Consider the following 12768-nt stretch of genomic DNA (forward strand, 5'->3'; position numbering starts at 1 on the left):
AGAAAACTGGAGCAGCACAAGACATGAAGTAGAGGTTACATATGCAGGTTTCTTTACTGCTAAAAACCTCCAGAAACTGATTTAATTAAATATCAATATTTCATATCAGAAGAGTGTAATTGCTATCACCTTGATTTCCACACCAAAGATCTTGGTTATAAGTGTCAGGCTGGGAGGGGTGCTCCAGTCAGTCCTGAGGTGAGAATTCAGCTCACAGGTCTGTGGGAAGCAGCTTTGCTGCGTTTGCAGAGCTGGGAGATTTCTAGTGAGACACTAAAAGGTGCTCCCTCCTGCCCAGCTCTGTCATGGGCTGAGGAAGACTGGAATTTCTGGAATTATTCTGGAGGAAAGAAGTGGGAAATCTCCCCCAGGAGGCCCCAGGGTGTTTCCCAGGTGCAGCTGCAGTGCCAAGTGCACGATGGCTGTTCCACAGGCAGAGGAACTCCACTCTCCCACTCCAGAACCAGACTGGGGCTCTTTGTTTGGATAAATGGCCCCTCCACCAAGGGGAAGAGGTCCTTGGATGTGTTGCTTTCCATAAACACAGAAATCAACAAGCTGGGAAAGAGGAACTCCCACTCACTTGTAGTTTGTCTTGACTTCCTTGGCAGTGCTGCTTTCCCCAGGGCCTGGTTTTTCTCCCAGTTCTGGAGGTTTTCTCAAGAGCTGATGGCTTATTTCCCTTCTGGCAGCTCTGCTGTCAGAGTGGGCTGGGAGCAGGGCTCAGGAGGATCTCTCAGGACACTGATTTAGAGGTAAATAGCAGCAGAAAAACGGGGGCCCCTTTTCCTGGGCTCTTTCACTTTGTTCTGACCTTTCCCTTTGGCAGTCAGGCCTCTTAGCCTGAGAACCAAAAGCTGTTTTCAGCTACATCCTTTCCAATCCCTGTTCCAGCAGCATCAGCTGCACTTTGGTATCTCTGTGCTCAACTTCTCTCTGCCTGTGCAGTAAATGAAAGAGATGGACATTTTGAACTTCTTGTTTTCCTTGGCATTTCATCACAATTCCATCTTCTCCCTAATATGGAGAGAACCAAAATCCCAACCATATCAAGTTGTTTGAAAATGAAAAAGAACCCTGGATCACCTAGATCATGAAAAATACTCTGGAATACCCATTCCCACTCCATCTGACATGCAGCTTCTGAATCTTGTAGTCCTTGGCACAGTTGTCTCAGGAATTAGTGCACTGCTTCTTGTCAGTGGAGACTGTGCAGTGTCATTTAAATAGATGTTTCCTTTTATTCTGTTGCATTTTTCTATCTGTGAATTGTTCTTATTTTGGGTTTATTTATAAATGATCTGTTAAGGAGCCTGAATTACTCTGCCTAGAAAGAGCCAAGTCCTCCTGAGCCTGGTGAGGTGTAGGTGCATCAGGCTGGTGTCCAGCAAAGCTTATAAATGGGGTTGCTTTTTTCTACTGGATTGTTATTTTCTGCATTCTCAGTCTATAAACTGTGCTGAGATTAAATGTTTGTTCTTTCAAGAAGAAATCTTTACAGGGAGACAATCTGTGTTCCAGCAATGCAAAGGACCCTTAAAGCAGGCATATTAAATTTTGCCCATTTTAATGCCTTTTTAAATGCCAGACAGAAAAAAAAAAGTTTTATTTTAAGCATAAATATCCAAGGACATAATAAATCTATCAATGAGCTAGGCCAAATTAAGATTTTTTTACAGATAAAGGTTCAATGGCTGTTTATGTCAGCAGTGTGTGTTGAATTCTGTATGTGACTCAGCTGGAGTTTCCTGTGAGAAGGGGTTTACTTGTTATTAATGAGAAGAATCTCTCAAGGAGCTGATAGTTACATGTTCAAGATAGAAGTGCATAATAAATCCTCTTATATTGTTTAAGATCCAGATTAAAAATTTAAATCAAGTAACTCCCCTTTTCTCTGAGCACTGAAGACTCAAATGTTATGCTGTTGTTATTGTAATCAGCTGCTAAATACTTTAATGTGTTGGGGAAATCAAACTTAATTATCTGCTACATTGCTTTTATAGACACTCACTGATTTAATTTGTTTTTAAGGTTTAATGAAGAAACTAGAAGAGGAGATAAATTTCAATTCCTACCTGGTAAATGAAAAAATACCCAGAGAGATGGAAAGTAAAAAGACTTCAGTGTATTTCTTACAAAAGGTGGTTGCAGAGCCAGCCATGACTCAAGCTGATCTCACTGCCCTGGAAAGTGAGGTGAGGGACCAAGGTCACCCTGCTTTTGTGTTCTGTGCCATGGCTGAGCTGCCTGGACCTGCACTGTTCTTATCCCAGAGAAAATGTTTCATTCCCAAAGCAGCATCCCTTCAGCTGTGAAACCAAAGGTGTCTCAATCCCTAAGTGCAAACTCTGGGAAGGTGTTGTTAAATACCCACAAAAGAGACACAAATAAACCAGCCCCAACCCCAACCATATCCTCAGGTGCTAGTGAGGAAGTTGTGTCAATGCAGCACTAAAGGGCTGATTTTCCTTCTCTTCAGATTTCACTTGTTTGGAGCTCTCCCTGCCACCGAGGGGTTTTATCCCAACACATCCAGGACATTCCCTGAGGGATGTGTCACAAGATGATGCCTTAACCCATGTGCAATGGCTCAGAACTCCTCAGTGTTTGCAAGAGCCCTGCATTGTTTGGTTTCGTTTTTAAGATCAAAGAAAATATAGGTATTAAATACTTGATTTACTTTTCCAGGCTTTTTCATAAGTTAAAAGCAAATAGTCTTAAAAAAGCCTTACTTGTCAGATATATTCAGAACGTGCAGAGGGGCTTGTTGCCACACAAGTACATTTATATATTAACTCAACGAAGTTTTCCTATTTGCATAATCCTAAATAAAAAATTAAATATGAAATATAATGTCCTAGAAGAATTTAGAGGAATGCTAATTATTAGTATTTCTATTGATGATAATGATGAAGATTTACACCAGTGTTAGAGGGAAGAAGAGCAGTTTCTTACCAGCTGGTGTTTAATACCCCTGGGATTTCCAACTCAGGCTTTGCCATGAAATGGAGATAATGAGGAAACAGAGTATCCATCTTAAGGGATGACAGCATTAATAAATGGCAGATTAGGGCTGAAATAATAAACCAGCTCTGTGATTCAGCCTCTGCTTTCCTAGATTAGTTCCTCTAATCAAAACAATATTTGTGGCTGCAGTTATGTCTTTCAGGCATGCTTGAAACTCTGTATTGTACATTTCTTTTCCAAGAGTGTTGTTTGGTTTATTGCAATACTTTAAAAAGCTTTAATTTTTCCCTCTTTCTCCATGATGTAACCTTTGATTTGTTATATTTTGGAAGTATCTTCTTCTTGAAAGATAATAAAAACATGTCATGCACTTGGCTGTAGTCACAGCATGGCCTTAGGCAGCTTTTTTTTTCTTAAGTAGGCTTTTTATTATCTCAGTGCCTTAAAAAGGAGCTGAAGTGCACCAAGCATGTTTCCACCATGCATTTTATAATATAAACCCAGGAATTTATTCACACAAGGGAATTCTTATGCCATTTTCAAATCCAAGCCTGTTCTAATAGAATAGAATTCACAGGAACAGGAGAGTTGTTTTGTTTTTTTTTCTCCAGGTGTTGGAGTATTTTTAGTGCTATTGAGCAATTCATTTGAGACTCTCAGTTTTCCAGGCACATGGATGTTGCTCCCAGGGTGCCAGGGTGCTGCCCAGCACTGTCCCTGTGTTCTGCTCTGACTCCCTGGGACTGCAGCACGTTTACACTGCTCCCTCTGCAGCAGCAGAGAAGGAAAGGAAGGTTGCTGTGGCTGTGTATTCCATGGCTGGGGGAGTCCCAGAGCACTGGAAAGCTGGAATCTGCACTCTGGGGTGGCTGAGAGCTCCAGAAGCTCAGCAGTTTGGGACTAAGGACAGCCAAGTGTACCTTGTGGCAGGAGGAGAAGGCACCACAGACCTGGAGTATGATGGTCTGTGACTTTACAAATTGTTGATGAAATCTTTATCACTTAACCTTTATTTGCTTCCCTTTGAACTTCTGTTAAATGGTTGGATGAAAGGGAATTTTAGTTCATGTCAATAAAATTACATTTTTCACTCAGTATGTGGCAATTTCTCTTTTCTGTACCAACTCATTGCATTTTCTCTCCACATGCACCAGTTTACTTCATTTTCAGGGCCAACTTCATGGTTCTGCCTTATCATAAAGGCACAGAACTGGAAATCCAAAAACAGCCTCTTCCTGGCCAATACTTAATGACTCACAGAGCTTTTTGGGTCTGTTTCTCTGTTTTAAAAAAAGGAACTGGCTGGATTGTAAATCTGGGCTGCAAAGCATTTAATTCTTGGAGAAGACAAAGACACCAAGCTCTGTTTCCTTAGTTTTGCACTCTGTCTTGCAGATAGAGGAAGTCAATGCACAAATGAATCAGCTGATTGAGAAAAGGATCATCACATATGAGCCAACTGATAGCAAATTCTCCATGTATCGCCAGCAGGTAAGAAGGAACAAAATGTGTTTTAAGCAGAAGCAGGAGAAAAAATCAGTCTCTGATTGGTTTACATGCTGATTTTTTCCTTTGGTTTATCTAGCATCATCAGTAGAAATACATAACAATGGAGGTCAGAAAGAAAATCAAGAGCTGGTGAACAGATGTAGGGCTGAGTCAAACATTGTTTTTAGTCCTGTCAGTGAATCTTTTGACTGCTGTCCTTGCAGCACAGCAGTTCTGGAAGGGGCATTTTGGAGGAGCTATTCTGGTAAAGTTCCAGCTGTGGATGGATTCTTACAAGGCAGCATGGGGGCTGCCTGCTGCAGCTCTGCCCCTTCCTTAGGAATGACCAAATGCCATTTTTCTCCTTAGCACCTCTTAAGAAGGAATTCTTTGATTTCTCATCCTGAGGCTGTAAAATAATCTTGCTATAAAATGGGCTGTCTGGTCCAGTCTTAGTAAGTTCCCAAGTTCTAAAAAGGATTTATGAACTCTCAGATTCTTGGAGCTTCCACAGGAACCTGAGTGATTCCTTTGCCAGGCTACCTGCACCACTGCTATTTTATGGCAGATCTTCAGTGTGGTGCTTATGGTGATGGCTTGAAAAATCAAAAAGCTTAAGTAAAATGTACCAGTGGGAGGGAAGAAATGGGGATAAGATAAGCACTGCAGTTCAGTCACAAATGCAAAGTGAAACTTGGTTTTGTTTTGGAAGAGATGCTCTTCCTGAGAGAGAATCCTGCTCTGGAATGTGCTGGGACCAAGGAGGCTCCACCTCAGGAGCTGAGGTTGCTGCTGGGAGATCAGAGCCTGGGCAGCTCTTTGCTTTCTTCTGCCAGGGCCTGGGTTCTGTTTCACAAAATAATCAGCTCTGTTGTCCCCTGGTTGTCACCACAGACACCTCGTGCAGCAGAGAGCTGAGCTCCCACCCCAGCACAATTCTGTTGGAGATTTATTTAGGGAGAAAGCTGGTCCTCTCAGCTGAGTGTGAGAAAGCTGCTGTGTTTTGGCTTCATTTTTTTGTAAGTTTTCCCTTTCACATGAAGAAACCAGCCATGCCTCAAATTCCTGTACCTGCATCTAAATGAATGTGTTGTGTTATTTTGGAGTATTTTTCAACAGGATACTTTGGCAAGAGAAAAATGCTTTTTTTTTTAATCCTTGAACTAATGTATACTTATGTAACCAAATCTGTTCTGGTCAAAACTCAGGTGCTATTAAATATTCAGTCTTGTATAAAATATTATTTTTAAGTGCTTTATCTTCTAGACTAAGAAAAAGAATTGTAATCAACACTATTTCTGTACTTTATTGCTTTATTCATCATCTTCTAGCTATTTGCCAAGATTTAGTGGCTTGGTTCTGCTTTAGTGTAACATATTTCTGTAGGTTGGAGTAGGTTGGAGTTATAAAAATCTGTATTATGACATTTGTGAAATCTTGGATAACTTTCCAGTTAAGCCATGTTGGTGTATCTTACATATGCACCAAGAGGGACTAAGCAGAAGAAATGGAGCAGCTAAAATGCCTGCCTTTTTCCTCAATGAAAATGAAAAAATGAGGTGAAGAAATGTAAATCTAAAATGTAAAATACATCAGCTCGAGTCTGGGCAGAAGGGCTGTGCTGGAAACCTCATCCATTCTGGAGAAAGTTGGGATGCTGCAGCCAACTTCACTGAGGTTGTGGTTTAACCTGCTGTATATAATTTATACATTTTATCTGAAAATCATTTTTCTCCTGATTAAACGAGGCAATTCTTACATTAATGATCTTGCAGGCTTCTATAATTTCCCGGAAGAAAGAAGCCAAGGCAGAAGAGCTTCAGGCTGCCAAGGAGGAGATGTCCAGCCTGGAGAAGCAGGTGGAGCAGAAGAACAGCCAGGCCCACGAGCTGGGAGGCTCTCTAGCCATGACTGAGGATGAGGTAGGGATTTGTAGCTATTTTCAAATGATTAATTTCTCTCACTCCCATTGTGCCTGATCCATTGCAAGGTATGCAAGGACTCAGTGTTGGGCTGGATTAACATTCCAGCCAAATAATGGCAATATCATCACATATCATCAGTGATGGTGAACAGCTAACCATAAAGGTCAATATGATTGTAAATAATGTAAAAAGTCTGTATGCTTACAAAGCATAATACCAGTGATTATCAGAGATGCAATTAGTCCTGTGGTATTGATTACCCACAAAAGTTTTTACTTAAAACCCAAATTTCCCAGACCCTCCTGAGGTTCAGCTGTGACTCTGACTTTGGCTGGCACAGACAGTGTGGCCCAGGCAGACAGAGGTTTGCAGCTGTACTGCTCAAAGCAGCTTTTTCTGCTTCAGAAATTTGTGAAGAATAAGGGAGCTGCAGTTTGGTACTGGTTTGCCAGCAAAATAAATGGACTTTTCTTCAGCCAGTAATTTTTTCCCAGTTGGGAAGAATCCTGCTAAGGGAACTTAGAGGCAGAGTCACTAAACTAAAGAGAATTTTATCTGCATCATTCTCTGAGTTAATATCATTCTCCCATGTATTGTCTTTGCACTGCCTTCATTTAGCACACACTCTTTGCTTGCCTGTTCTTTGTTTTTGTGCTTCTTTTACATACTACTAAATACAGGGAACGCCCTTTTTCAAAGGAACTCCCTTCCTAATCCCATAGGACGTGGCTGCTCCACAAAACCAGTTACTTTTAAAGGAGTCTGAAAGTGTGCATGAAGAGTTCAGGTGGGAGGAATGGCACAGAGATGTGGAAAATGAAGATGTTGGTTTCTCTTCCCATCACACACTGTCCCTTCCCCTCTGTAACAATAATAGGAACCACTGCCTTGGATTTCTCTCCACTCCAAGGTTTTCAGCTCCAGTGGGCACATTGCTGGAGTCTTTGACAAGTTTTTAAGCAAGAATTAAAGCAGAAAGCTGACAATTTGTGTTTTGTGACATGTGATGGAAAGAAGTGCTTAATTAATCAACAAGAATGTATTACCAAGACAGCAGCATATGTTTTACATTATCTGCACAGGCACTGTAAGGTAAGAAATAATTGTGCCTATTCTTCAGGAGACAAGAAACTGATCCATGGAAATTTGAGGAGAACTGGGTAGGAAGGAAACCTCACAACCTTGTGAAAGGCTCAGTAATGAAAAACTCAAGTTAACTGTCTGACACAAGGAAGTGGCTCAAGACAGAAAAAGGACAAGATCTGTTTTGGACATGGCCTGCATTCCTTTTGTTCAAATATGTTCTGCTTTTGATTTTTAAAATATTTTCAAGTCTTAATTTTGCAGAGAGAAGGACAAATGAGCAATTTGGAAAAAAAGGCTGGCTTAAACTCAGAAGTGTTTGTCTTTTAATAAGAAGCATTTCCTGGTTTGTAAAATACTTTCTGCAAGGAAATGTGTATTGGCAAGGAAGCCAATCTATAAATCCATGTCCTGTTCATGTTTATTACTTCCTTAGGTGAAGTGCAGTGGCACTCACAGGCACCAGTGCAAAGCAGTAAAAAGGGTGTTTCCTGTGCCTAAAGACTAGGAAAGGATTTGAATTCTTGATGGTTTTTGGTCACTTCTGTTTCAAAGGTCATGTTTTCCTCATCTGGAAGGTGGAGACAGTGATGTTTAATTCTTTGTAAATGTCTGCTGCCAGAAGTGCTGCACAGGGCCTTGGTGCTGTAGATTCTGATCTCCTCCAAGTCCATGGCAAAGGCACAGAGGCAGTCCTGCCTCAGAGGGGTGAGAGGAGCCAGGGCTGAGAGGAGCCAGGGCTGGCAGGGAAGAGGTGATGAAGCAGAAGTGGCATGAGCAGGTTCTCCCTCCCAGTGAGGGTCTGGGTTCCTCACTCCCAGCCAGCCTCCTGCTGCAGGTTTGTTTCTGGCATGTTCTGCTTCAGGATTTGTGTTTTCTGGTTCAGTGCTCCAGCTTTGAGGCAGAAGCAAAGGAAGTGTTGATTAATGTGGTGGTGAGTCAGTGCTGCAGTTCATGGGGACAGGAGTTTGTCCATTCAGCCTTCACTTCACACTCTGACAGCCAAGAGCTTCCTTACACTTTCCTCTTCCAGTGACATGTTTGACATTTAGTTCCTCCATTTTTAAAAAGGCAGAAAGAGGGGTTTTAACAAATAACTTTGCTGTCTTAAATTTCAATGGATTTTTTTAATCCTATCAAAGTGCTACAGTTAAATCAAAGCATTGTTTTTCTCCTATACCCAGCATTTCTCATCTTTGCCTTGTCTCACTTTGCTCTGTCCTCTTGCATCCCATGGCACTCTCAGGACTTGGCAATGGAAGAATCAGCACCTTCCTAACTCATGCTCCCAAAGCAGCATTTGCATCTCCAGTTGAGGTGGTTTTAGCCCTTCCTTCACCAAAAGGTCAGGCCTGGCTTAGGTTTTTAGGTGCTGGTGTTTTGCTTTCTCCACAGTCATGAAAAGCATTCCACTGGCTTTGAGAGGTTGTACACCTGGATAGAACTCAGCAGAAACAGCAGGGAATAACCAAATCATTTACATCAAACACAAAAAAGTAGGAATAAATTGTCTTTGGGGATTATGAAGTCTTTTTAAGTACTTCAATCAAAGTGCAGTGAGCAGGGGGCACAGTTGGCAGCTCCTCACTGCAGCTGTCAGATCCTGAAAATCAGGGAATCACATGTTGACACTTGGAATGCTGGATGGTTCAATTACAAGTGATTCTAGGTAAAGCTGGGATATTTTTAGCCCTTTACACAAGCCATTGTACTTTCCAGAGCTCAGCACAGGGCCCCAAGAATGCTGAGTTTCCCAAGGACTCAGAGTTGTCTCAGAGCTGCAGGAGTGGGAATAGTCTGGTTTTGAGAACAGGGCATGGGAGCTCCTCTCACTTTGTTCACAGGTGGTGAGGTTTGCACATGCATTTACTTCAGGAGTTTCATCTTTTTTGCATATAAATGCTCATCCATGCCTACTGCTCCTAGGAAAACAAGACAAATGTTTCCATTTGCAGATAGAAAAAGCAGCGTCAGAGCAAAGATATTGCCATTTTCCTCAAGAACTGTTGATCTACCTGAATCTGCCAGGTTTTTGCTGTGGAAGTTCCCTGTCACCTGAACCAAACACATGCAGAGATTCAGGAAATCTCCCAGAGCTGAGCATTCCCTCAGCACCCCCTGCCATGGATAAATCCTGGATCTCACTGACCTGTGAATCTTCCCTGCGCACTGAAAAAGGGTTTTCATGATAAATATTTGGATTGATTCAAAGTATAGGCAATGGCTGCTTTAATACTTCTTGCCTGACCTGAAGCAAGCACTCCTGGAAAATGCTAAGGAAGAGTTTTCCTGGCTGAGCTGTGCCATGTGCAGCCTGTAGGATATTTTCATTTTATTAGACTGAGGTTCTTCTGCTCTTATCTTTTAGAAGGTAATCCTTCTATGTCTGAGTTATTGACTCTGTCCAAAACTGGCTGTACTAGCGTGAATTTAGAGCCTCTTAGGAAAAAAATATGGAAAACCTGTCGTGTTCAGGAACTTTTCCTAGTTGAATTGTAATACTTTGGACAATCTGTATCCCATTAATTAGTCATTAGTCTAGTTAGAAATTAAAACATCTGTTCCTCACTTTTTAATGAAAATATAGTCAGCTAAGGTTTTCTGCAATTATTGTGCTTATGCAAATAATTTTCTTAAGTATTTTTTTTATTTGGAACCTTGTAATGTGTTTCATAAAAACCCACTTTTTTGCAATTAATACTTTATTTTCTGTAATATTTTTGTATGAAGAATATTTTGATTATAATAACAGTGAAATTGCTGCATTAATCCAGAAAGTACTGTTTTAAAAGATTTGACTCCAAAGTGAGCAATTTATCTGGGATTTGTTCTTTGGAGAAAACAAGTTTTATCCATTTTCTCCTTTAATGACAATCTTGGAATAAGAAGCCTTGTGAAAACTTCTCCTGGGGCAAATGTGGGGTTAAAGGAGGTGAGGTGAGGAGCTTGTAGTGAACAGCCAAGGCTGCAAAGGGGAGCTGGTCCCAGTTCTGACCACAGAGGTCACCAGGCTGATGTCCTTTCCTGCAGGGGGATAACCTGCCAGGCTCTGGATGCCCCTGGAGAAGCCATTTCTACATCCTTGACTGGATTTTTATTTAGAATTGTTAAGATAATTTCTGCATTAAGTGTGGAGAGACTGAATCTAGTGATATCAACCTGTTCCAGGTTCTAATAAATGGAGCAGCATGAAGTAGGTGCATTGCTGGCTTCTTCCAATAAAAATGGAGCATGATCCAGGAAATCTGCCCAGGGATGGTGCATGCCTGTGTTATATGAGAAATTAAAGTCCTGTTTTCATTCACTGTGTTCCATAATCTACATTCCATGCTTGTTATGTTACAGTCACCCATAAAAACAGGCAAGTGAAAGGGCAGAATCTTTGCTGGCTTTCCCTTGGGTGCTTTTTGTGTCTCCAGGGCTCTGGCTGGGCTGACACGGGCTCCAGGCTGGTTTGCTCCCACTGCTCCCTTGGTGCCAGCACTTGGTTCCCATCCAGTCCTTTCATCCCAAAGCTGAAATAACTGCTGGTGTTCAGTTGCTTGAGAAAGAAAAGCTGCTGGACATGGCCTTGACTGGAACATCATGGATGGGCAGATCCATGGGAAGCCCAGGATGAGCCTGGAGCTTGGACACAGCGAGCAGCTGCCTTGGTCTGTGGGAAAATGCTGCTGCTCAGCACTGGATTCCTTTGGTTACTTCACTTGAAAGTGATGTGGCCCAGCAATGGTATTTCTCTGTCAACTATTCCAATTATTGAAAGGACCTTTCACCTCAGTAAAATGCAGTGTTTTGTGGCACTGATTTCTCATGTACACATGAGGTGGATAAAGCCTCAGAAGCAATGCTCACACAGATGAAAACATTGCTATTTTATATGGTCTTTTAATTTTTGGAAGCCTTTGGAATGACTCTGAGCTTTTAGGCTGAAGAAGCCTAATTTTGCTGTAAGATCTCTATGTGGATAAAGCCTCAGAAGCAATGCTCACACAGATGAAAACATTGCTATTTTATACGTTCTTTTCATTTTTGGAAGCCTGTGGAAAGACTCAGCTTTTAGGCTGAAGAAGCCAAATTCTGCTGTAAGACCCCTACAAGCTGCTGATTTAAGTAGAGTCAAATGTAAGAGCTCCAGCTCAGAACTTGGCCCTGGATCTAAAGGAGCCTTCAGTCAGTAAGATTTTGAGGAGCTAATCTGTGCTGCCCTTGGAGTAAATCAGGTCCTTTGAACATTTTGCCAAATTATTGATTGATTTTCTACACAAATGATCACTTTCCTAGTGTTGTTTATATCTGCTTTACCTTGTTTGCTGCAATAAAAGCTGTGTGAAATGTTATAGTTTGCTTTAAAAAGCCAGAGGTTGTGCTGACATGAACCTCCTGAAAAGAACAGATTTCAGTTGTCACTGTGAACAACTTGTAGTTCATTTGGGATGAAATTTGTATTATATAGTCCTAAGTTAATCAACTAATAATAGAACAGTGGTGGAATTGGTTCGTTAATCAACAAGATCCTTTGACTTTCATTGTGAAATACATTATGCTTTGAATATTGAATATGCAAAAACCCTACCTCCCACTCGAGCTATTTTCAAGACCTTAAAAGTGAAGAGAATAATAGTTTGCTTTTCATCCTGGGATGCACTGACAGAAGATCGTTCAGATTTGATAGCTCTGTGTGGCCACATATTAAGTTGAATCCTTTACCTCATTCTTTATTATATTCCACTGGTCAAATGAAATGTCCCAAGGATCAAGACAGATGGCTGTGCTTGCCTTAGATTTTCCTCAGCTGGTTGGAGAGATTGTATTTATACCTTTGTAATCACTTGGAAATCACAGAAAGCTTGGTATTGTCTAAGCAATTAAAGAAAAAAAAAAGTCTTTTGTATTAACAAAGAGGATGTGATTGAATTTGCTATGAAAAGGAATGAATTTGGTGCTCCTGTATTAAATGTGGCAGTAATGCAGCAGAGAGGGTGACAGGGGCTCAGGTGACCTTGTGTATCCTTGTCCTGGGTAGTAGCAGGATGTAGGATGTTATCCCAAAGCCTCACAGAGGCCAATCTGCATAGAGCACATTGAGTAATTTGTGGGTTTGTTCTTTCACCAAAAACGTTTATAGCTTTTGGCTTTAAAAATAGTTCTGGAGCGTAGCAAGAGAGAGGCAGCTTTGGCCTAGATATTGCACAGGATGGCAGATGAACAGGGTTGATTTCATTGTGGGCAGTTTGCCCAGGACACTTTTTATAGAACATACAGTTACTCTGGGGGTTCTTAGCCTTTGGTCACACTGGGGGTTTGG

At 41.4% G+C, this 12768-nt stretch overlaps 1 protein-coding gene across 2 annotated transcripts in view; it reads left to right on the top strand.

The window, feature by feature from the left end:
• IFT81 (intraflagellar transport 81) overlaps positions 1-12768 on the top strand; it is a 37394-nt gene that overhangs the window by 12326 nt on the left and 12300 nt on the right. For both annotated transcript variants that reach the window (XM_039724822.1, XM_039724823.1), the window contains exons 8-10: positions 2032-2195; positions 4363-4458; positions 6231-6377. In XM_039724822.1, coding sequence (XP_039580756.1) covers positions 2032-2195; positions 4363-4458; positions 6231-6377 — 407 coding nt within the window. The remainder of the gene's footprint in view (positions 1-2031; positions 2196-4362; positions 4459-6230; positions 6378-12768) is intronic.

The sequence above is a fragment of the Passer montanus genome, unplaced genomic scaffold (assembly GCF_014805655.1).
Source record: "Passer montanus isolate IOZ18808 unplaced genomic scaffold, ASM1480565v1 scaffold53, whole genome shotgun sequence".
In the NCBI taxonomy this organism is placed as follows: Eukaryota; Metazoa; Chordata; class Aves; order Passeriformes; family Passeridae; genus Passer; species Passer montanus.